Consider the following 26383-nt stretch of genomic DNA (forward strand, 5'->3'; position numbering starts at 1 on the left):
CATCTAGTAAACACTGAACAAAATGTGTGCTCATAAATAATGCTTGCTCTTAAGATAATGTGTCCTTTCTTGGGAGCTTAAGTTGTGTGAATCCACAAATAGATTCATTCTAAGCAGTTAATTAAAAAACAGTTCCAGGAGGAAAAATGATGTTTGCATGAATTTTAATCACGTTTGTTCAGACATACGCTCACACAAAAAACGCAAACAAAGGTATTTGAATTGGAATGGTGATTGCTATGTGATGTCACTGTTGATGTGCAATTCATCATTCTGCTTCCATTAATCAGTTGTTAGTTATGCGTGCTCCACCTCACAGTGAAGAGAGCAAACAGTGAACAAGGTGTGTGGGATGTGAAAGGTAAACATATGTAAAAAAAAATGTGAAGATGAATTTTGCAGTGAGATAAGAAGGCAGATGCACCTCCGGGGTTTGTTTCTTGAGTTTCATCTTTACCATGCGACTGGCTGATCAATTTTCTTGAATGACGACCCCTCTCCTCCAACCCTGTAACTCATTCAACCTTTTTCCAACCTTTTTATCAGCCTAGAGTTGACTTGGTATAAAAGCTTTATTTCAAAACGGTCATTTCTTAGAAAAGACAATTCACTGCACTGAATCATTTTTATTTTGGTGCCAGGGTTCTTAAACATGAAAGCACTTCAAGTTAGCCTTGCCATAAACTTGCAACCCAGCTTCAAACAGAGGTCTTTGAACAAGGCAAAATGTGGGATTCAAGTCAGGAATACTTTAAACAGAACTGTGAAAGAACTAGCATTAATGTTTTATATGAAATATTAAATTCTCTGTAATCATTCAGAACAAAGTGAAATGCCAAAACAGTGTGGAAGCTGGCTGGATAATTTAGAGGAAAGTGTCACACCTCTTTCCAAAGAAAAAATAAGACTGGACAAGTGACATGAAGAGAAGGACAGTTTTTGGTTGTGCATTTAAAATGACATGAAGGATCTGACTCTTCACATGTAGCAGAACTATAATTCCATAAATGATGAAAGATTTCACAGACTCACATGCTAGGCATGAAAGCTTGCTAGTTTGGGGCAGCGATGGCCTAGCGGTTAAGGGAGCGGCCCTGAAATCAGAAGGTTGCCGGTTCGAATCCCGATCTGCCAAGGTGCCACTGAGGTGCCACTGAGCAAAGCACCATCCCCACACACTGCTCCCCGGGCGACTGTCATGGCTGCCCACTCAGGGTGATGGGTTAAAAGCAGAGGACAAATTTCACTGTGTGCACCGTGTGCTGTTCTGTGTATCACATGTTACAATCACTTCACTTTTTAACTTTAAAGAGATTGATGTCCTTCTAAACTTACATTTCCATTTGTGGCATTATTCAGACGCCCTTAGCCAGAGTGACTTACAGTCAGTGACAGCCAGTGACAATGACAGCCCCCCTGGAGACACTCAGGGTTAAGTGTCTTGATCAGGGTTCATAGGCGAGTGTGTTAGCCACTATGCTATTACCACCTCGTCAAATGTCAAAGACAGTCACTCCATCTCATTATCTGCAATATGAGACTAAGATATTTTTTCCTTTAATTTCCCTTTTCCCTTAATTTACATTGACAGTAAGACTCATGTAAATATACAGTACCAGTTTGTACACACCTTCTCATTCAATGTTTTTTCTTTTAACTCTCGTTTTCTACATGGTAAATGAATACTAATGACCTATGGAGGGACATGTATGATGTATAAAAACAAAAAGTGTTAAACAAATCAGAATATCTTTTACATTTTAGATTCTTCTAAAACATAGCCACCTTTTGGACGTTTCAGGTGAACACCTCATGAGGTTGACTGAGGGAATGCCAAGAGTGTACAAACAGACCGGTTGAACTGCTGGGGAGACCCCTAAAAGGAGCAACCAAGGTCAAATTAAATGTACAGCATATATCAAGCACCTTTATCCAGAGTGATAGCCAGGTGCTGGCTAGCCAGGTTTCTTATATATGAAAGTTATAATTTTTGCACCTCCTCCCTTCTGCGTGTCAGGACAACACTCAGCAGTTACAGGAACAGTCTCTCTGGAGACATTCAGGGTTAAGTGTCTTACTAGCACTCATTGGTATATTCATGAAGCAGTAATGTTAACAGTTTGGTGGTATTTACCATTTTATTCACAAGAATACTTATATCGAGTAATAATCCTAGAAATCTAATTCTATATAAGAAATCATTATATTCAACTTGTGGCAGAAGTATGTGAACGTTTCACTAAATTAAATTATACCCAAATCATTTCTCTCATACTTAAAAAAATAAAGAAATATGATACATATTCAAAAGAAATAAACTTGAGACACATGAATCAGTCACCTATGAATCAGAAGACCCAGGTTCAAATCAGACTTACTACCATTGTGTCTCTGAGCAAGAGTCCCTGTCCCTGTAACTACTGATTGTAAGTCACTCTGGATAAGGCCGTCTGATAAACAACTTCATTTAAGCATGTAAATATGAAAATGTAACTTAATAAGCTGTAACTAATGTGAATATGTTGGTCACAACATAACAAGGAAGTGGGTGAGTTGTTTGATCAAAAACAAGTTTAATGTAATATCGGACAAACGAACATGTAGGTATCTACTTTGGGCAAGCGCACCACATCTGAAAAATACAATACAAAACTATTCATACACAACAAGACGCCCTGAGTTTCAAACTCAGACTGGATCGGTTGGTGCAAACCACACCGGAACTTCCCTTCCCAACACATCGACAACTCTTTAGAACTGCTGGTGAGGACCGCCAGCAAGCCCACCTCACATGGATCACTCTTACACTCATTCATACCGCGCACACATAGTGATGATATGACCGGGGCCTGCACTCAGGACTGGCAATCGTTTATCCTGTTATTAGCATTATTTTAGTTTAGTTTATGCTTTCAGTTCATAAATAAAGTAGGACTGTCAATGCAACATATAACACATTTTCTATATATTAACCATACATTAATCTTGATCATTTTTGTTTTATTTAGTTGCCTCAACTTTTAGGACCAGGGAAAAGGAACAAGGATGTAAACCATATCCTTGATTTGCCCCGGTGATGTGATGCAGCCTTTTTTGTTTGGTTTTATGAACCATGTCTTTGTTTCCTGATTTATAAGCTATTTACCCTTGGGCACTGACCTGTCGAGTTCTAGTAAAGGCATTAACTGAACCAATAAACCTGGCTCACATGCTGTCCTGGTTGAGGAAATACACACACCTCGAAAAAATGATCAATTTATTTACATTTTGTGAACAATAACTATTGATTCCTTTACAACATAAGCAATTTGCAACTGTTACATGTAGTTTTCAAAGGATGCTGAAATCTCAATTTAAAAGAGCCCGCAGATGACCAAGGTTCTGATGTGAAATATGTATATAATGAATAAGAGTGCATGCCTTAGTCCCAGTGTGTGGTCTAGGGGGGGGGGCTACCCCATTGTAGGGGTCTCTAATATAACTGTTGTTCATTAGAATAGGTCCTATCCAAAAGCCAAAAGCAAACTGTGTGCCTTTGTATTTTTATGCCATAATAACCCAATGACTACAAAAAAACAGGTCTGTAACAGTTGGTGAATTTGGATCTTTTGGCAAGTATGCTGTCACAGACTGAAGGCCAATATCTTTGGGGATTAAATGGGTAATAATAACATTTGTGATGAAATAGGTTCTAAAAACTTTGATGATGAAATTGGTAATCATTGGTCCCGATGGCATCTAATCATATTATGTAATAAGATGTATAATGTTATTAAGAGAAAAGTGGGATAATTATTCAACATATCACTCGAATTTACACTAATGTACAGAAAAAATAATTAGCACTGAAACCTGATTAATTACTAATTGTGCAGGAATAAGTAATGTATTTTGAACTATATCTGCGGAGTAATTTAATGTCGTCTCATGTCTGCGTCGTGTACGCTTTGCACTGGCATGCTGTGATGTGTCTGTAGGTATAGGACCTCTTCACATTGCCGACACACATCAGGCTGACCAGCCGCTGCTCAGAGCTCTTCTCCTGGCAGTAGTATATTTCTTGTTGTAGGAATCCTGCAGTGTGCGTCCACCTGAGCATTTTACAAGATACATGTGACATTTCACAGAAAATATGTCACAGTTTGTACTGCAAATATGACTTGTCCTAGACCAGGGGTTGGCACACCGCCCTCAAACCATCTATACACGTGCAATCGTCATGAACCCCCAACCTGCTCACCTCCAACCCGCTCACCAATAGTCAATTTTAGTTTTATTTCATTTGAAAGAATCTTTCAACCTAGATTAAGAGTTCTAAATGTTCTCAGCAGAGTTCTAAATGTTCAAAATCTACAACACCAAATCAGAAAAACGTTGGGACAGGGTGGAAAATGTGAATAAAAAAGTAATACATTTTCCTCAAATTGTATTTCATTGCAGACAGTATGAACACAAAATAATTCATGTTTTTTCTTGTCAACATAATTTGATGTCCATTCTAGCCATTCAGGCTTGCAACCCATTCCAAAAAAAGTTGGGACAGTACAGCATTTACCACTTTGTACAGTTTCCCTGTCTTTTTACAACACTTACAAGACATTTAGGCATTGAAGAAATAAAGTGACTAAGTGTTGCAGGTGTTAGTTTGTCCCATTCTTCCTGCAAACAACGTTTTAGGTGTGCAACAGTACGGGGTCTTTGTCGAAGCCTTTTTCGTTTCAAAATACGGCAAACATTCTCTATAGGAGATAAACCAGGGCTGCAGGCAGGCCAGTCAAGCACACAGTATGTGGTTCGGCATTGTCTTTCTGAAATAAGCATGGGCGTCTCTGGAAAAGACGTCGTTCGGTCCTCCAAAACTGAGATATACTTCTCAGCCTTGATGGTACCACTTCTGGACACTATTTATTTAGGGCTTCCTTTTGGCACAGTACAGTGTTAGCTGGCATTTCCTAATGTATCTACATACTGTAGAGCTTGAGAATGACATCCTGAAGTAGTCCTGAGTTTAGGCTTGGGCTTTGAGCACGGTCATTTCTCAAGATTCCCTGATTCTTTTCACTATGTTATGCAATGTAGAGGGAGGAAAGCCCTAATCCCTTCCTATCTTTCACTGAGAAACATTTTTCTTCATCATTTCAAAGATTTTTGCCCACACGTGGTGGCAAACTAGCGATCCTCCATTTGCCTCCATTCCTAACTTTTTTTGGAATGTGTTGCAAGCTTGAATGGCAAGAATGGATAATTATTTACAAATCAAATGATGTTGACCAAAAAAAAACATGAATTATCTTGTGTTCATACTGTCTGCAATGAAATAAAAGTTAAGGGAAATATTGAATTTCGACCCTGTCCCAACGGTTGTATTTTAAATTTCACATGCAACAAATTCCTAATCTAATAAATTTTTTATGCATAGCATAAAAGTAAAAATAATATATGCGGTGTTATCTTCAGTGCAGTGTTATATGTATTTTTGTTGAAAGTGTTTAATGTTGCCGATCCCTGACCTAGACAGACAGGTATTAAGCCAACTTGATGGGGTAAAACTTGCCACACCTTGACAGTGCACGACACTCTCCTGCACATACTGGCAACTTCACAAGTCCAGTGCAGTTGTCCACTGTGACATTCACTTCTGCCAGCTCAGGAGAACATGTATTATTACCTGCAATGAGACCAAACACTGTTCTGAGGCCATCACATAGTGTCATTAACCTGTTTTGAATTGCAAGATCATAGTTGTATTCATATGTGACTGCATTCAATAAACTAATTATGAAAACTTCCACTTACAAGAAAAGCAGCAGTGATCCTTATCCCAAACTCTCCGATCCTGTAGATGAAAGAGAACAGAACATGAGCCAAAGTACCTAAATATAGAATCACAATATTTTCATTCACTTTTATTTTTATTTGATCAGAACCTTCTGTAGATATAAAAATAATTAATTTACTGAACAAATCCATTTTTTGAAGTCTGGCAAGCTACTCAGAAATAGGCCTGTTTCTCATTTTACATGCAGTGTGTTTTTCCATTTTAGAAGTGCACACAGACACACACATACTTACTTCATGGCAGCTCTGTTGAGGACACTCCCTTTTGTGCATCTCTGTGCCGTTGGTGGTACAGCTGAAGGACAGGCATGGGTCCGAGGCGTCCGTCCACCTTTCTTGTACCTGCATGTGGTAATGGTGGCGGCAAAGGTGAATGCATTTCATAAATTTATGTAGATTTCACATATGAGTAATTCATTTCACCCATTTAATTAGTACCTTAAATGTTAGTCCATTGTGCTGACAGGTCCTCTCGACTGAAAACAAAAGTATTTTCAGTATTTATTAATATATATATATATAGGTTACTTCATTCAATCTTTTAAACAAAGCTGAAAACAAAGCAAAACCAAAAGACCTGAACCAATATCAAGGATCAATGTTACATTATTGTCATCAGCAGCTTTATACAGACACAAAGTGTGATGAGACAATGTTTCCCTATGGCTTCAGTGAAACATAAAGTAACACTTAACATTACATTCAATAGGACAAAAGGCACAAACAAGCAACACAGAAAGTACAAGGTAAAGTTCAGTAAAGTTCAGTGATAAAAAAAATTAAAACAAAACATATGTTAATGTAATTATTCTTACCACACATTGGGTTGTTGCAGCAGCCAGGTACCAGTACAAAGTTTGGTCTGCAGGTAGGAGCTGGTACAGGGTCATTTGGTCTGCATTCAACAGACCTGGTGTAATTGTTACAGGTACAGAGCTGGCAGTTTGACTCCCATGTTTCGCCCAGCTGAAAAAAACAGATGCAAATTCAATCTAATTTATTAAACTAGTGCATCTTGGTTGTTAGTGAATAACCATGTTTTACCTCCTTTGGTTCTCCCCAAGGTCCTTTACAGTCTATGAGTTCAAACAGAATATTCAAAACTGTTTTAACAATAACATCTGTCATAATTGTTTTAATTTGTTTCATTTATTTCAACTTACTGGTGCATTCATTTACACAAATATCTTTGTGTTCTTCTGCACGGATTTGGTTATCTGGACAGAAGCAACCAGCCTTCAGATCCTCTTTCACTCTTCCTGGCACCATCACTCTGCATGGAGAAGGATGGTCATATTTTTAAACACAGTATGCATCTACACCACAACAGCGCCACCTAGTTGTTAAAAAATAAACAGTAGACCATAATGGAACATTAAGGTTCGGAGAAAACAACCAAAAGTCCTACTTACCCCCCATTGCAGAAATCATCTAATTTGCCACGGCACTCACTGTAAAGCAGTCCAGGCGGGCACTGAATAGCTAAAACATTGACAAAGACTTTACTCATATTTGAACTTCCATGATGCTCAAAAATATTATTTAAATAATTAGTGATCCCTTTTCGTATAAAATAGAAATATTTAACATATAAACAATGTTGTATATAATGTGTTTATTAAAAAATAGGAAATATGACATTACTGCAAGTTCCATTGGTCAGGTGGCGCCATTCCACACAAATGCCTGCTTGTTTGCACTGCTCAACTGCCTGCTGTAGAGTGGAACAGGCCATGTAGTGGCTCTTGGAAAGGCAGACGTCATACTTGCAGTTACGCTCTAAGATGTCAAAGTCCAAAATGTCACGGCACTGCTGAAAGACTCTATGAAAAAATGTAATAAGAGAAATCTGTTTCTTCTCTTAAATCAATGCTTCGAAGGAAAAACTAAGAACGGTAACAAATCATACGGGTGTTTCAGAAGATCACAGACTGGTGTGGCACACGGTGGCACAGGGGTGACAGGATTGTCAGTATGACATGGGACATTTCTCTGTGCCTCTTTGCAGTAGGGTTTGAGAGGGTCGTCGTGAATCCAGTCATATGCAGTCTTGTCACAGCAGGATTCATCCTCAGTCTGACCATTCGGACGAACACAGGAACTCCCACCGCATACGCCTGTGCAAATAAGCATATGTGAACTCTGACTTCGGTGCCATGCTCAAGCACAAAGATTGTGGCCAGGTTTTCAGGCTTATTGTGGTTCTGTATCCGTGGTCGTTTTTTTTTTCAATCATCAAATTTAAATGTATGCTCACAAATGACATTTGGCTTTATTTTGAAAGGGTGGAAGGTTTTGTGTGAGCCTTGTTGGGACACAAGTCAAGGTCTGATGGTGTGGGACGCTGAAAGACCTGAAAAACCCAGTGACCTCAGGAAGATGTCTGAGACTGTGTTCATTCTAGAATGCACTTTATCATAAATAATTCATTGTTTCCATCTTCATAATGTAAATGTAATGTGAAGGTAACAAAATAGCAAAGTCTGTGTTGGAGATACTGACCACACTGCCCAAGGGTGTTTCCTTGGAAATGCTCCAGGGCTAATGTGATGACTAGAGTGTTGAATGGAGTCAGTGAAACTTCAGATCGAATCTCTCGAAAGTAGACAGACACTGAAACTCCAGTGGTCTCAAAGCGGATTCCCTGCTCCTCATATGGCAGCTGGAGAGTTGCACCATTCAGCGTAGCCTGATTAATAAAAATAGGACAATTAGAGGCATCAAATGAAGTTCGTCTGTGAAGTTAAACTGAGTTCTTCATTCCTACTGTTTCTGCTAAAATGTCTTATTTGAAAGATTAGAGGATGAAAATAGGAACATTTCAGCTGTCCTTTTACAGTAGTATGGCTGTGCAACAACTAAACATCCTGGGTCAAGATGGCTTTCATGACATTGACAACAAAAAAAGACTAACAAAAAAGATGATGAATACATACAGCCACATTGAACTCTGATTCCACAATGGTCAGCGTGATGGTGTTGTTGTGGTACTTAAGTGTGATGCCTTTGATGCATGAGCCATCCAGTTCAGGGATGCAGAAGTAGTTGTCGACCACAATACTGAAGTTGTGGCGTGGCATGTCCTCTTTCACCAGGACATAGGTACAGTTGTCCAAGAAGTCAAAGCTTGTTCCTTGGAACGAGATGTAGTGGGGGTCACCGTAGACATCACAACGACCTAGAACCAAGTTAATGTGCAATAAATTATATATTAACTTAAAAGTCTCATGTTTGTATGCATATTCGGTGTTCATTTCCATTTTGAAATATGACTCAATCACAAAAGATTATTATATTACATTAAAAGAAATGTAATGTGATCAAGTTGCGGACAAGTAACATAAGGTTTTTTATTCCAAAAAATCTTTAAATTTAAAGGACACTCACAGTCACACTGCATAGTCTCACAGCAGCCATCAGAAATTTTTCTTATCTGTCCCCGCGGGCAGTCTGGCAGTTGCATCTCTGGGCAGCTGACTGTAGTCATCTCAATCTTGCCATCCCTGCATATCTTATGGAAGCAGTCCTCTGTCCACTCCATACCACATGTCCAGCTCTGATTTCGCTGTAGGTCTTTACACTCACACGCTGCTGTGCAGACATGACACATTTGTTATTTCAACTTTCAAAGCACTTTTTTCGAATCGCCAGAACGATCAAATTGAATAAAATCCCTGTAGTTACCATCCCTTTATTAGCTGGACTGGGTCACAACTTGAGCTAAGAACCATTGTGAATTGCTGCATTTATCTATTTTATATGCCTGTTTAATAGCTATTCTATGTTCCATTGCATTTAAAACATTTTAAGACTATTATAGTACCTGAAGGTGTTGGCTCAGTTGTGATGGTTGCCACCATTGCTGTTGTTTTTGGGACTGCTGTATGTGTTACCACCTGTGTGGTTTTAGGTGTTGATGGCACTTGAGTTTTATCTGTTGGAACTGTTCTAGGCTCTCCAGTAAATGTTGTTGATTCTGTTGAAGACTCCGAGATGCTGTGATTAGATGTGGCTATAGTATTGAAGGGTACAGCCTTTGAGACCCATGCAGTTGTTTTGTTTGGATTTGCATGAGTGGTTGTTCCATCGGTTGTGCTTTTTGCTGCTGCTGATGATGTTAAACTAGACTTCACAATGCTGGTAGAGTCAGATGCAACATTAATTGTTGTTTGCTCTGTGCTGGTGGCTGTTGATGAAGCTGTTGATGCCCCCAACCTATGGGTTAATGCTTCATATGTGCTTATCTGACCCATTGGGTTGATCGTATTTGAAGTTTTAGGCTCTTTAGTCAGTATCCACTTTGTTGTTGGGGCTTCTGTTGTTGTGTTTGCGGACATGGTTGTAGTCATTGTTGTTGAAGAAGCTACAGGGTATGAAGTTGCAGCTGTGAATGTGTTCTGCTCTGAAGATGTTTTATCTGTGGGCTCCATGGTTAATGTAGTAGTTGGTTTTGTAATTGTAGATGCTTGTACGACTGTAGCTGTTGTTGGCTTTGTGCTACCTGCTGTTTTTGTTGTTAAAATTCTGCTTGTTGATTCGGTGGAAGTGATCGCTGATGATGAAGCTGTATTTTCAGTCTCCGTAGTATAAAATGAAGTTATAGACTCCTGTGCAGTAGTTTTAGCCAAGGTGGTATATGAGGAAGTGTTGGACTCAGCTGTACTTTGCAAAGAAGAAGAGACAGCAGTATATGCATTTGTGGCAGTGTCAGAAGACATTGTTGGTTCCACGGCTGTGGCTGTTGGCAGTGGTCCATTTGTTGTTGACTCAGTGATTGTTGTAAGTTTTTCTGCATTGGTTGATGTCATAGGGGTATATGAGGATGTGGTTGACGTTGTGGTGGGTAATGTTGAAACTGATGATTCTGTATCAGTTGTATATATTTCAGTCATATTTGACCTTTCTGGGGGCTGGGTCATAATTGTAGGTGATGAAAGGTTATTTGATGATGTGGTTGAGGTAGTGTACATTGTTGGCTCCATGGCTGTGGCAGTTGGCAGTGCAACATTTGTTGTTGATTCTGTGGTTGTAGGTTCAGTCATAGGCTTCGCTGTGGTGGATGGTGGTATGGAGGAATAAGAATACATAGTTGACTTTGTCGGCTCTGTGGTCGCTGCTGTTGAAATTGTGGCTTCAGTGTCGGTTGGATATATTTCAGTTATGTCTGTGCTTTCTGGAGTCACTGTTATATTTGCAGTGGTTATAGGTGCACTGGTACTTGTAGAAACTGTTGACTCCGTTGCTGTGGCTGTTGCTGGAGTTATTGATGTCATGTATGAGGATGTGGTGGACTCTGGTGGCTCCATAGTTGAAAAGGTTGCTTCAGAATCTGTTATTTCAGTCATATCTGTCCATTCTGGAGAGTTTGTCATGTCACTATATGAATTTGTTATAAGGACTGTGGTAGCCGTTGCTGTTGTCAGTGGTGTGTTTGTTGGTGATTCCATGGCTGTGGTTGTTGATAAAGTTGCAGACTTGAATGAAGTGGTTGCTTCAGTCTCAAGTGTATATATTTCAGTCGCATCTGTGCTTTCTGAAGTCTGTGTCATGAGAGGATGTGAAGAAACTGTATTTGTTGTAGTGATTATTGATTCGGTGGACATTGTTGGCTCCATTGCTGTGGTTGAAGGAAGTGACACAATTGTTGTTGATTCTGTGGTTGATGGCGTCACTTTTGTGGATCCTGTAATGTTAGTATGCAATAAAGAAACTGCATTTGTTGTAGGGGCTGTGAAAGTAGTGGTTGAGAACGGTGTCGTTGTTGGTATCATGGTTGTTGTTAGTGGTCCATATGTTGTTGACTCTGTAGTTGTTGAAATCTCCCTTTTTGTCCCTTTTGTTGTTAACAGTGTTGGAGGTACTGTCGTGGTTGGCTCACTATTCAGAGAAGATGCTGATGTTTTAGTGGTACCTAATATTGTAGCTGTTGTGACAGTAGCTTTTGTTGGCTTCACTGTGGTTGTAATATGTCTAGTTGATGGCTCTATTGTTCTCATAGTAGTTGGATGGGTAGTTGGTTCCAAGGTGGTAGTTATAACACCTGTTGGAGCATTTGCAGGTGTCGTATGACTTGAAGTAGTTATAGATTCAAAGGCAAAAGATGATGGCGTCGTAGATGCTGGTTTCCCAACTGTAAAAGCTGGCGAAGGTGTGGTTAGGGGGGGGTCTGAAATTAACAATAGAAAATGTTTTTTCCTACTTTAACATTGTGACAAGTAAATCGCATGCAAACTATAACCCAACAATCCCAATAAATGAATACCTACCACAGAAAATGATTCCTTGCATGCAAATGCTTTGGGACAAAACAAGATATATGAAGACATTAATATTTTCTCCTATGTTCCTCTTTGTAAGTCAATACCTGGATTTTATTATTGCAGTAACTACATGGATCGAAGACTGATATTAGACATGTTAAGAGAATAAGACATATCCATTCAAAAATATTCTAAAAATCAACTCACCATTTTGTATTGTTTGTTCTTATTTCAGTCCCATTTTTGACCGCAGCGTAATTAAAAAGGCAGGTGCAACTCTCTTGAGTAGTGCATCTTTTAGTATTCTCATCATAGTATGGAGCTTCTTTCGGGCACCTTGGGTAGCAGCCTTCATTAAAGAAATAAACTTATGTAAGACCGTTAATAACACAGTGCATGTGAAACATAATTTTTTAAAAATCTTATTTGATGCTTTGGCAGTGGAAATCTGAAAATGTACCTTCCAGCTTGCTGGAAAATCCTTTTCTTTGAAGACATGCTTTTACATGCCCACAGGGTTCGTAGTGCCAAGAGTATTGGCCTTCTTCGTTGTAGAAGTCACAGTATACAGCTGTGGATAAAAACATTCCAAACATGATTTATTATTGTGCATCATGTATACTTATCAATTGCAATTTCCGCTAAAAGTATGATGTATTCAATCAGATATTACACAGGAAAATGTTTGACTATACTAACCAGACATCCTAAGCACATGCACAGACTCAATCTACATGATGCACAGATACATACGACACAGATCTGGAGTCCTCCATTTGATGCAGACATTCTGCTCGCTGCAGGCTTCAGCATAAGCTGCCACCGCTGTGCAGAAGCCCAGGAACTTCCCTTCAAACTCACAGGAGCAGGACTCCAACACACAGGCCTGGTAATACGGTTCGGGGTCCACCTGCGTCCCCAGCAAAAAGAGAGATCATTTTATTGTTCCTCTGCACATAGCTACCCAGTGAACAGTTGTCCATTACACACTGATTCAGTCTGCTTTGTAACACATTTTATACATGAACAACTAACTTCTTCTGTCAAACTGTCACCTTGAGGTGGCAATCTCTAAAGGTGTCACTACGCAAGATCATGCAGCGACGTTCAGCCCAGTTGGCACAATAAGAGTGCCGCTGGCAGGGAAAAGACTGGTCTATCTGGTCTGAACAGGGAAGAGTTGGTGACTTCCAGCTGTTGGCAAATTCCAGTGTGCTGGACACCATTGAGGAGCCTCTACTCAGCAGATCGTTGGTCTCGCTGGCATCAAAGTTCCCGCAGAGGCCACAAACTTTACCCTGAAAGACGTGAGATATCTGTGTTTAATACATACAGTATCGTATACATGATGCATGGCTAAATGTAATTGAATGAAAAGCATAAAACCACATGAATGAAGTCCCAAATATTTCAGAAACAAATTAGTTAAAGAACTTTGGATAGAAGATTGATGCTTACTCTCCACTTGGCCTCCAGATGGACAGTTACGCGGGTGTGTTTGTCCCAGATCAGGGTGAGTCCAATTCTTGGAATAGAGACTATTATGTAAAGACCCACAGTATGCACATAGTACATTGGCTCGACTTCCATCAAATCACTGTGGTGTCGAGTCTGGACCCTCATGTCACTCAAAATCAGGGAGTTGTTCATCTACACAAGAAGAATTTGTATTTACAGTGCTGCTGTTTGTGGTACCTTTCAACTGCTCAGTGTGTATTTGATTCTTGAAACATATGTCAATAGTAATTGGAATTGTTGTTGGTGTGGGCCGACAGTCTACCATATTTCCCTCAAATATAACACAACCCCCTTTTTCAGGACTAATTTAAAAGCTTGTTAAAAAATACATACTTGGCACAAACTGCTGGTGTTGTGTTTTTACACCATGAATGTAAAGCAACAGCAGAAATAACTGTTCTTTATTACGGCCAATGTGGTAATTTGTCACTGTAAATGTTTGTTTTTGTTGCCTTTTTACAAGCTCCCCAAAGGGTGCACTATAAAATCTGAGCGCTTTCATATATCAGACATCATCACAAATAAAGTTGACTTTTTACTTTGCATACACACTGGCCCTCGATAATGATTATATTTGATTTTTTTATATTTTTTTTATTGGAGTCTTGTGTGTGTCTGACTACCGGAAGGTCCACTGTGATGGTACGTGAGCAGATGAGTGCTTCATCACAGCAGGGAATGCTCTCCACTTTGACAGTGAACATGCCAATTCCACTCCCACAGTCGTCCTGGAGAAAAGCATAACAGATCAGAACAAGGGTGACTAGCCTGGTTATCTAAAGGGTTTTTTGAGTGACTCACCTCCACAAGTGTGTACTGACAGTTCCCATCAAAATGGTACCATTTGGAGTCAAAAGTTTGATAATGTCCGTTTCCATAGAGTTGGCATTTTCCTTGGCAGGGTTCTCCAGAACAGATCCAGTATCCCTCATTACATATACTTTCAGATGAAATATTCACATAAAAAACTACTTTTAAATGCAAGAATGTTAACCAAACACACTGGTTGATTTATCCAAAGAAGGATCTTCTTTGACTGTCAATGAAACACTCACCATGTTTTACAGTTGCTCTCAACAGTCTGCCCTGGGCCGTATACCTTTCCAGCAAACACACATGTACAATTTTGAACAGGTACACACTCTCCTCTGTGATCTTCGTACAAACCATCTGGACAATAGCAGCCACTTTCACAGATGTCAGGGATGACCTGCAATCACATACAGGTAAAATGTTGTACCGAATGTCATTGATTTCAATGATAAATTAAAACTATTTTTATTAATATATGTTTGTGTTAATGACTTACAACAGGTCTGCTCAAGCTCTCACAGGTTCTCAGAGTTGTGTTGGCTGATAAATATGAACAGTGTACACACACCTTTCCCCCACTGCAACCTGAGAAAAGTATTAGTATTTACATTTACAGCATTTATCAGACGCCCTAATCACGACCAACTTACAATCAGTAGTTACAGGGACAGTCACCCTGGAGCAACTCAGGGTTAAGTGTCTTGCTCAGGGACACAATGGTAGTAAGTGACTTTGGGGTCGTCTGGTTCATATGTTACCCAATAGGCCACTGTCACCCGCTACCTTTATTATTCACCCATAATACTTTATAAAAAATATAAGGCAAAATTATAAAAATAATGTAACAGGACTGTCATAAATGTGATCAGCAACAATCAGCTATAACATTCTGAAGTACATAAGTGAAAAACACTAATAAATAATGCACGGCTTCATTGTATATATTTGAAATGTTTGGTTACCACAATCTTCAGAGCAATTCAGTCTCCCATCTTCACAATTACTACAAACATAAAATGCCACTCAGTAAATGATGGGCCAAATATGCCAAATGATTGGCTGTATTTAAAATACAGAACTCACCATGGTCGACCATCTACAACACTGGGCCCTGGTGGTGTCGTTCCTCCTGGATAGTGACAGTGGCACAGAGACCTGGGACTACAGATTCGCCTAGAGCCTTGATTCTGCAAGTGTGTGCCCTTCGGGCAGCCACAGCCCTCAACTGGGTCTGTTTCACCCACGCAGGTGGGGTCCAGGCCCGACAAAGAGCGACATGTCTCATTGCATGCTTGAGTGTTGTAATTAAAAACTTGATTGGCTTCACATGTAAGGGCTGAAATGAAAATGCAGTCATTAATGTATTCATAAAAGGTACATGTAGATTCTGCTCCTCATCATTATACACAATATTGAATTTCTCTCTTTCTAGGAATAAAGCCTTCAATTGTTTAATGACAGCATTAAGTGACGTGTTCATTAAAAAACAATGTCTGTAAAATATTTGAAAGGTTTAGACTGATCCCTGTATGGAAAATCATAGGCCTGTCAGATCAGGTTGTTTGTGAACTGCTTGAGGCATGGTGTGGTGAAATTTAGGATAATTTGTAATGTGAGATTCTGGAAGAAAATCCTTTGTTGCTGATATATTACACCAATCATTTAAATAAGAAGTGATTGTGTTTATTCAGTCTAGGTTTACATGGTCCAGTAAAAATTCAATGAATAAATAATTACTTACTGCAATTTGTTGATGCCCTCCAGTCACCTAAAGTGATCCCCTGATTGGCACATGCCTTAGCATAATTGCCCAGGGCAACACAAAGGCATGACTGCAGACCAGTGGTGCACTGGCATGTTTTCATGATGCAAGCCTACAATCAGAAAGAGCATTTTACAATTGTCATTGGTTTTATTAAATCCTATACATTGATGGTGAAGCTGCTAAAAAGTAATGAAATGTATGCTTAACCTGAATGTAGGGGTCAAGTGGCACATGATCGTGGCATTCAGAGAAAAGTCCATTTGGATCACGTAACTTGAAGCACTTCTCATCAGCAAAAAATTCTTTAAAAAAGATTTGCATTTGCTTATTAGCATGATGAATAAGAAAACTGTGTTAGGAAGATATGAACATTTTTTAAAGATGTTCAAGATGTTTAAATTTATATGTAATATATACTATATTACACATGCAAGAGTACATTTAGATATACAAAATGTATATGTGTACAGAATCAAAATATATAGAACTATATAGTAATTATGCAATTTCTAAGAGTGAAAGTTATTGATTATTGGCAGTGGTGGCCTAGCGGTTAAGGAAGTGACCCCATAATTAGAAGGTTGCCGGTTCGAATCCCAATCCACCAAGGTGCCACTGAGGTGCACTGAGTAAAGTACCGTCCACACACACTGCTCCCTGGGCGCCTGTCATGGCCGCCCACTGATCACCAAGGGTGATGGTTAAAAGCAGAGGACACATTTCGTTGTGTCACTGTGTGCTGTGCTGCAGGGTTTCACAATGACAATCACTTCACTTTCACTTTCACAAATCATTATTTGACTGTTAACAACAACTGCTTGCAGCTTAGATAAACCATGGCTTTGATGTGTCTGGTTCGTATTGGTGCTTTTGCACAGTATATACAGAAGACAGATTCAACACATGTACAACACATATACCATTGTCTAAGTTGATGCAAACTTTGGAAATATTGCCTCCGCATCCATCCATGGCCCAAGATAAGGCAAATTGCTCAGCTGAATTTTCAATTATTCCACTGCTGGTTGTAAAATCATCAGTGGAATCATCATTGTAGTTTCCACAAAGTCCTATATACCCATCATTGGGGAAAAAGTAAATAAGATTAAAATGTAAATATAGTTTAAGTGAGTATGTGACCAATTAATGAATCTGAATTAGTTCTGTACCTTGAGTCTTTCCTTTTTCAGATTGAGGCAAAGACACATACATTTGAATTTCTGGCAACATTCGGACTTGAATATTCATCCCAAAAAATGTTTGAACCTGAACATAGATGGATGACTGCCAGAATGCTGTGACAAGCTCTATGAAAAGACAGTAAAATAACATGAAATTATAGTTTCTTCTAATTACAAACAAGTACACACAGAAACACTGACTCACCAGTTTGATGAAAGTCATTGATTTCTTCAGTGCCAAACACCAAAGATGAATCTGAAAATACGTACTTTTCCTGTAAATCAAAGGATTTTTTCTTACTTTTATAACTGCAGCATACCACTTAAATGTATCATAAAACATGCCTAATATTTGTATATTTGAGGCATAATTTGAGTAAATTATGTTTAATAAATGTTACGTTCAATTGCAACTCTGTGTGTGTGTGTGTGTGTGTGTGTGTGTGTGTGTGTGTGTGTGTGTGAGTGTGTATATATGTATGTATGTCTGTATGTATGTGTGTGTGTGTGTGTGTGTGTGTGTGTGTGTGTGTGTGTGTGTGTGTGTGCCAAAAAAAAATAACAGATTGCTAATATCATACCTGGAAAATGTTCAAATCCAGTTGTTTAATTGAAACAGCTCTTTCAGAGAAATGAATAGACAGAGTCCAATTCGCACCCTGTCAAAAATGATGGGGAAAATAATCAGGGGTATTTGGCCCTTGATGCCTCACTATACAATAGCTCATCTGATAAATGTACCACTCACCTGAGCAGCAACATATGTGCACTTTCTTGGCAAACTATACTGTCTACCATCAAATGATGTCACAAACTGGGACTCGATGACACATTTTCTCAAGCACATGTTTTTGGAGCACTGCCATTTACCACTCATACATAAACTGAGGAGAAAGATATCATAAATAGCAGAATGTCTTCATAAACTGTAATAGTGTTCCTAAAGTTTTTTTTCTCCTAACACAAAATTGCTCACCACTTCTGGCATTTTGTTTGCCTGTGTGCTCCTGGTGTGTAGCTCTTACTGCCATGAACACATGGGCAGGCGGTAACATTCAAACAGTGGTTATCTTCAGCATGGTCATTTAGGACCTTACCTAGAAAGAGAAAGAAAATATGAGGGCAGGGTATGTGTACAAACGAGAAACAAGCCCGCACTGATACGTTTATTCAGTAAAACTGTAGAACAGAAGAAAATAAATTAATAAATAAATAAAAATCGACACCGTTTGGACAGGAGCAGGTGCTGACGAGGTCTTCACTGGTGATTCTGGTTGTAGGGTTAGAACAGGTTGGTTGGAAGGCATTGCCCAGCTCTTGATACGTGAAGTTAGCAGGGCATTTAGGTTCAGCTGTGTGGGTATAAATTCAGAAATTCTGATTTTAAATTCAGTGGTTTATAACCAGAAATCGCCACATGCGAGAGCGTAATTACCACTGAACAAGGTCAATTACATTATAATTACACAGTGTACACATGATGGTGCAGCACATCAAGCATCCTCAGCATTTAAATCAACAGATAATTGAAAAAGAACTTGTTGCAGAGAAACCAACTACACTTTTTGTTCATGCATAACAATTCCAAACACAATCACTCAGAACACAATCTTTTCTGATGTTTATAAATCAGACTCCAGCTCTCACACACACAGTTTCGTCATTCTTAAAGACTTAACACATAAGTTGTGCAACCAAAATTTTTTTATTATCTATTTTTGAAAAAAAAATCATCATTTCCAGAAGAACAAAATATGTGCTGAAAATCCTGACTGATCAGAATGTTCATTTTATGTTGTAACTTTTAACCTTTTTAGAATCTTGACAAAAAAAAATTGATAGAAACCAGTGTAGAGAAGAGTAAAATATATAATTTGTGCTAAAGCCATAACTTCTTAAAGCTAAGTTTGAGGAACATGAATTAACTTTTTAAATATGTAACCTAGAGTAATGCACATTTTTACCATTGATTCAGTGTAACTCTCTGAACAGAATGGTGAACGTGCTTTGCTTTATTGAATTAATAATTGAATTAAAATAATTGAGCTGAATTTATTTAAGTGTTAAAGTGTTGCCAAGAGAACAGTAACTGTGTAAAAAAAACTCTGAACCTATAACCACAATATAGGCTGCTAAGAATTTATTTTTTTTTAACTGCAAATTTGTGCAGGGCTTATATGCAAATAAAAACCACAATCGTGTGACCCATTAAGTTCATCTATAAGCTTCTACATCTTTGCAGTCTTCACTCCGTACTTGTTCTGTAATGCCACAAAAGTATACATCAATACATGATATTATAAATATAACAATTAACTTCTTACAGCATCCTGTTATTCTTCTCCATTGTCGCCATAGGGAGCTATTTGGTCCACATTGCAGAGCTATTTCTTTGAAAAAAGCACAGGTAATACTTGTGCTGTTCCTGTATCCAAATGCATTATTTTCACATAGCTGAAGATGCATTTTAAGTTTGCTCTGGAGACACTGCACAGCCTGCGACATGAAGTCTCTACATACCTGGAAGGATGAGACATAATAATGTTTCAACAGATATAAGCATAGGTTTCATAGCTTTGAGGAGAGAAAAAGGTGTAGCATTACAGGAATGAAGCATTTGGACAAAATGGCGATCTGCTAATGAAATTTTGGAAAAATTCACTTACTGCGATAGTAGGCAAGGGTTGAGGAGAGTCTCTTATTACACAGGTCTCATCACTGAGGATACTGTGAGGGATTAACTGTTGAGGATTTGCTGTATGTGGGTAAACAAAGGATGCTTGCATGGGTAATACAGTCCACTATAGTGGCATCCAAATATGTTGGTGACTTTGTTTAAAATTGAAGATAGTTAATCATTTTTTTTACCAAAAATTGGGGAAAAAAAGTTATATTTTGGGCACCCAATCTGGTCTGTACTTAATAATGCAAAAGAAAAAAAAAATTGTTAATGCTAATGATGCCACCCCACTATGATGCAACCCTTGGCCCATGTCGCCCATATCAGAAACCACCACTGATCACATCTAGGAAGTGATTCTTTCAATACATGAAGGATTTTTGACTATTTGCATTCACTGTTCTTTTGAGATCTGTCCACTGATTATCAGTGATTTTTTTTATCACTTTCCTCTTTAGTAATCCACTGAGCCTTTGTCTTAGTTTTCCAGAGAGCAAACCTTTCTGTTACATGTCACTTTCTGTTACATGCCACTTTCTGTTACATGTCACTTTCTGTTACATGTCACTTTCTGTTACATGCCACTTTTTGCTCAACAAGCACTCACTATTTTATTTTTTCACAATGCTACTGATTTAGAGCCCATAGCTGTTGAGCTTAGGGCTATGTTTAAGGATTCAGAATTTCTATGACATTGAAATCTGTATCATCTGCCATTTCCTTTTGACAAAAACATAATTAAGCTAATTCAGTAAATTTAAGGTCCCCTCACATTTTATTTCAGCAAAATTAAAATTAACCTATTGTTTCATCAGAGTCTCGTGTGACACATATCGTCATGTCTAGCCACTGCAGGACTATAGACAGGCTAAGGGAACTTGTATTAATGTTACAAAGTGAAATTTCCCTGATAGGGGAGCTTTAAGCTAATTTAGGCATGGAATCTTTGTATAAGTTTCTTGTAAACTTTAATATACCTAAACGTTTGCAAACGTTCCCTTCATTGTACAACCGCGCATTAGAAAAAAATACAAATGACAAAAAAATACAAAAGGCATCGAACATCTCAAAATTGATGGACTTTGCTAGGCAATAATAATAATAATAATAACAACAACAACCTGCACTGTCCAATCGGCCACAAAATCCAGCCATCTCACTCACAAGCTGTTCATTCAGAATCACCTACAATTTAAAAAGAAAAATCTTCTGACAAATGTCACTCATGTAATATATATACAGTATATATATATAGGGCTTTTAAATGTGTACCTACCCAGATGGAACTTATGCCTCCCCCTGCATTATACCAGGTGATGGAAAGGGGCAAAACCTTGCTCTTCAGCTTAGTGTAGATGCCATATTGGAAGATGTGCTGATAGGTATGGTCATAGGGAAGAGATACACTAAGAGAGAACAATAACATTTAAAGTGTTTTAAAGTTTACAGTTTAGAGTTTTACACATACATGCTCAATTATAGTAAGAGTTAATGCTTTAATGTTTACTTAATAAATTGGCATCAAAAAATAACATTTTACTTGATAAACTGAATAAACAGTTTATTGTAGAAATGTACAATATTGTAGACAAATTATATTTGATTTTTAATACAAATTGCAAACCTTCTCGTTTCCACGGAGATGGTCCCATTTTGAATAATGGTTCTGATATTATTCACAACAATCTCTACTCTAGTCATCAGACCTGTGTCCCCTCTTAAGATGGAGATGAGGCACATGACCCTCCTGTGAGTGAACTGAGTGAGTGTTGCAGGACAGGAGGTCCTCACATAAAATGCACTTCCGTTGAATGGCTTGAAGACTCCACTGCCATACGTTTTACAGACATCTAAAGAGAAGGAAGAACTGTTGGTGAGTTTCAAATGACCCACCAGAGACACTAATCTGATATGATATAAATATTTGATTTGCATAAACCTACTCACATTGAGGTGCATTGTCTGCTGAAGCAATGTGACATGAACCTGGAACCGATGAAAACATACTGTTTTCTCAATTTTAGTATAACGCATAGGAGATAAACTACATGAATATATTTATATATATAATGTATATGCATGTATGTATGTGTGTGTATACAGTATATACTCATGTATATATATATATATATATATATATATATATATATATACACACACACACACATACACACACACACATACACACAATTTAATGTAATGCATTGTTTTCAAATATCTATCAGTTAAAAAGGTTGAGATGACAAACTTACCTAAAAGAATTTTCAAGAAAGTTAGCAACAATAGTCCGGTGAACATGGTCTCTCTTTACCTCCCCTTGTTAAGGTGCAGGACCACAAAGTCACTCATCTTCTGCTCACTTTTCCCTTTTATTCAGACGGTCACCCCGCTGCTTTGAATAAAATGAGGAAATGAACGAGCAATTAAACATTACAGTTTGCACTGTGTGTTGTATATACATGGCTGCGCCTCCCACAAATCACACACACACAGGAATTTTTTTCTCTTCTGTGCCCAACACAGTGTGGGTGGAAGGTGGGAAACTGAATTTCCCGAAATAGTCTTTAAATCCCTAATGTTCACGTTTTTTGGGGTCCAATCACCCAAACACAGGGATATCTTATTTCAGGAACAAGAATCGTGCCTTTTATTTCCACACAGTTTCTCACACCACAAGCGTCTTTACCCGTTGTCCTTTATTGTACGATTCTTAGTTGAACAATGACGTGGTAACCTGAGGAACCTAATGTCACATCAGAAAAGCCCCTTTTTAAATTCTTAAATCAGCAGTACAGCGTTTTGTTCCTGGTTCAAAATTGATGTATTAGAAATTAAAATATCAAACTATAACTGGCCTGCTCCGCTCTGCTAATAGAGGTTGCTGCAGGACACTCCCCGAGGTCGTTATAACAACGCCGTCTGAAATGAACCAGCCTCTGATAACCATTAACCTCTCTAAAGAAACAGCAGTGTCAGTAGTGAAATGCACTACTTATCCGTGGTCAAGCATGACACCCTGAAGAATATGATTCTTGGAAGAACATGTAATTATTATCACACCAATATTGTGGGCAAGTTGGGGCAATAACCCTGCTTAAGATTAAATATAAAATAAATGATTTTTTCCCACTGTTTCTCTCCTCTGGCCATCAGTCCTAGATCAGTCCTAGATCAGCAGTAATAACGTTTCCATCTTACTCTTAACTGTGTTTCCAGTTGAAAATTTAATAAATAACTGTTGTATTCATGCTGAGTGTGTTGCATTATTTTAAAATTCTCTTGGTGCCAAAAAACAAAAATTGTTTTAAGACGACTGAGATTCAGGTATATCAGGTAGGTAGGGTGGGCTGCCACTGTTACTAGCTAGATGTTAAATTAGGCGGCTCAGCCTTCCGATTACGGGCCCGCTTCCTTACGCTAGGCCACTGCTGCCTCACAGAAGAATGTCTCTTGCTATAGGCCATTATAGTAATAGTTATGTTTCAGAGTCCCTCTACAATATTGAGATACATAATATCAGATCATTTGTACAAGCTGTGATCCCTGACACATTTGGTGTGTGTACATGCTGATCCCTGACACATTTGGTGCACTCAACAGGATTTCAGCCATATTATAACTGTATTACTATAACTGTATAACTGTATTATTATAGAAGAAAAAAGGAAGATGCAGGAAACCGTTTTTGTCAATACTCTATTTGTTAAACATAATGAAATGTGTGAGCAGAAGCAGTTGCTTGAATGACATGCCAAATAAAAGATGACTCACATGAATAGCAGCATTGATTCTCATCCAGAATGTTCTACATAAATATATATATATATAGAAGACCAATAACAAAATGAGCAGACTGAAAACAAAACATGTCATTTTGGTAGAGGATTAATACAGTTATAAAACATCAAGAACTTACCACCTTGATAAACTGTATAATCATCCATGAAGACTATTTTGTGTCCTTGTTGGGTTGGGCTGTAGCTGAACATTCCAGAGGTGTCTTATAAAGTATATAGACCTTATGTGAAATTGAAATAAATGTTCTTACCAGCATTGGTTTACCCAGTGGACCTTTAGAGTCTGTAAAAAGTAAAGTGCAACGTGCATATTTTTTTAATTGACACCTACTTACTATGAGTCCACACAAATTTCTTTGTGATTTTCAGCACAAAGCTTGTTGTCAGGACAAAAGCATCCAGACACTGGCTTACATGTTTGGTCCATTTATCACATTTATCACATGCTTTTAAAGATCGCTTTTAATTGGCTTCCAATTAGATTGATCAGGGCCCCTTAATCAGGTGCAGCAGCTCCGGCTATGTGAGACACACCTGCCCTGTGTATGAAAATTGAAAATATAAATGACAGCTACCACAATGTCAGCCAACTCGTTAAATAGGACAAATACAGTACTAATAAACAGTGTTCTTGCATTCAGGGAGTTTCAAACACATTAGGCATGACCTCTGTTCATCATGCACCATTTAATAGCTATTAAATTAAAAATAATTATTTTTGGGGGGTATTTGTAACTTGATCTACCATATATGAGCTTTGACCTTTTGATGCAATCTATTGAGTAAGTTTATTAATGTGAAAAGTTATGTTTTAAATCTTAAAAAACTTAGCCAGTAACTGCAAGTAATTGCAAGCTTTATTCCTGTCCCTTCACTCACCTGAGAAGTGCACTTCCCTGCAGACTGTACTGGAGGCCATCAAATGTGGTCACAAAATGGTACTCAATGATACACGTCCTCTGGCCTGTATTTTCTGAGTACTCCCACTTAATACAGTGACTGAGAGAAGGGAAAGGTTGGGATGTGGAGACAAAACATTAATGGCTAACAGAATTTTATACCAATTCTGGAATTTATTGATTTTCCTGATCACATGTTGATTTGAGTATAACAAAGTATACACATGACAGAAACAACAGTGTACAAAAGACTTGACACATCTGCACATTTATGCAAGAAACTTGGTGTTGTCCTCAAAAACACAGGAACCATCAGAAATCTGCAGATAGTGGTGGCTTTCTGCATGATTATTCAGGACTTTACCTAATGGGGAGCGATGTACATAATGCTCAACTTAATAATAAATGACCTTTTATGCATGTTTTAATGTAAGCGCATGCCATGTGAAACCTGGTATAAAGCTAGGCCCACAGTAGTGACTGCATATGTATAGCACTGAGAGTGTTGAGCCATTATTTGATGCAGATTACTTTTTTTACTTGGAGTGGCTTGTGCTGTCACTGCTGTCATTCCACCATCACCTGCATCACTTGCTTTGACTTCTTTCTATCAAAAATACCAAAAATATGACAGTAGATGTGCTGTCCCAGAGAAAGAACCCTGCACCCCACACCCCTCATCTAGAAACCCTTTCTTCTGGCTCTGGTGTGCTGGGCCCTCATGCAAGAGATCATCACAGACCCCGCCCATCACCCCTCCCCATGTCACATCACCCAACCACACTTACGTGTCACCAACAGAGAAACAGGCTTCCTCCAGTGGGGCCCCGCAGCACCCCTGGCTGAGCACCAATGACACCTGTGCATGCAAGAGATCATTCGGCAGACCTTTTGGGCCTCGCCACCGATGTCGCTACATATTTAGCAGTCTTCCCCATCTGCCGTCGTCCACAAGGTTGACACCCAATGGCCTCAAGGCCGCCTCCTGCCCTTACCTCAACCCCACTGCCCATGGTCACATGTGTTCCTGGACATGGGGCAGCATATTAGTCCTCGTCAACTGGTTCTCCCAGGCAGCCCGGCCAAGTCAACCCAGTGGCCTACCAGGTAGCCATCCCTCAAACCAGGTGTCAGTCTGGTCTTTCACATCTCCCACCTTCATGAGGCCCTCTTGTCCCCACTAGCAACCCCTTTGCCTCATCCTCTGCCTCTTTTGCTCAATGAAATTAAGGGGTCCTGTCACAGCTGCCATTCCAGACTGGCGACCATCTTGGAAGCTACTTGCTCTTTGTTTGATTTCTCTGCATTGCTGCTAGCCGATTTGTGACCCTTGCCTGTTTTTTCTGACGACAATTTTTTTAATGCTCTTTCTGGACCAAATGCTGTGGACTCATTCTCAAGAAAATGCTGACTCAAGAAAATGCTGAAGGTCTCTATTCAGACTATCAATGATGCTGATTTTATAACATCCTGTTATAAATGTCATCATGTTATAAATTGCTAATGGTTTTCTAATGGCAAAAATGTAATGCATACGCTTTTACATGTGTGCACTTAAGAAGTATCCCTTGAGCAGTTCATGTTCTAGAGTACAATCAAGCACCATAAAACTACTCACATCATTTCATGGCG

At 38.7% G+C, this 26383-nt stretch overlaps 1 protein-coding gene across 4 annotated transcripts; it reads right to left on the reverse strand.

Moving 5' to 3' along the window:
* Positions 1-2553: 2553 nt before the first annotated feature.
* On the reverse strand, positions 2554-22443 carry LOC114765115 (mucin-2). Of its 4 annotated transcripts, XM_028955192.1 has the most exons (44): positions 22308-22441; positions 22003-22041; positions 21680-21905; positions 21332-21461; positions 21177-21240; positions 20042-20130; positions 19700-19895; positions 18602-18727; positions 18352-18472; positions 18124-18259; positions 17957-18034; positions 17581-17650; positions 17364-17501; positions 17115-17264; positions 16402-16496; positions 16171-16303; positions 15513-15765; positions 15392-15432; positions 14926-15014; positions 14672-14826; positions 14418-14556; positions 14240-14344; positions 13557-13748; positions 13154-13396; positions 12852-13008; positions 12559-12669; positions 12306-12447; positions 12105-12133; positions 10069-12004; positions 9662-10038; positions 9226-9429; positions 8775-9016; positions 8341-8527; positions 7748-7955; positions 7483-7661; positions 7251-7320; positions 7002-7111; positions 6883-6914; positions 6654-6804; positions 6277-6314; positions 6073-6180; positions 5797-5836; positions 5560-5668; positions 2554-4091 (listed from the first exon to the last, which is right to left on the reverse strand). In XM_028955192.1, the coding sequence occupies exons 1-44, from the start codon at positions 22351-22353 to the stop codon at positions 3926-3928; spliced, it is 7650 nt and encodes a 2549-aa protein (XP_028811025.1). In that variant the 5' UTR covers positions 22354-22441; the 3' UTR covers positions 2554-3925. The 4 variants fall into 4 exon arrangements, with proteins under 4 accessions (XP_028811025.1, XP_028811023.1, XP_028811022.1 ...); XM_028955190.1 differs by having other exon boundaries at positions 9226-9426; positions 9662-12004; positions 22308-22443; XM_028955189.1 differs by having other exon boundaries at positions 9662-12004.
* Positions 22444-26383: the final 3940 nt, after the last annotated feature.

This window comes from Denticeps clupeoides, chromosome 15, assembly GCF_900700375.1.
Source record: "Denticeps clupeoides chromosome 15, fDenClu1.1, whole genome shotgun sequence".
NCBI classification, from domain to species: domain Eukaryota; kingdom Metazoa; phylum Chordata; class Actinopteri; order Clupeiformes; family Denticipitidae; genus Denticeps; species Denticeps clupeoides.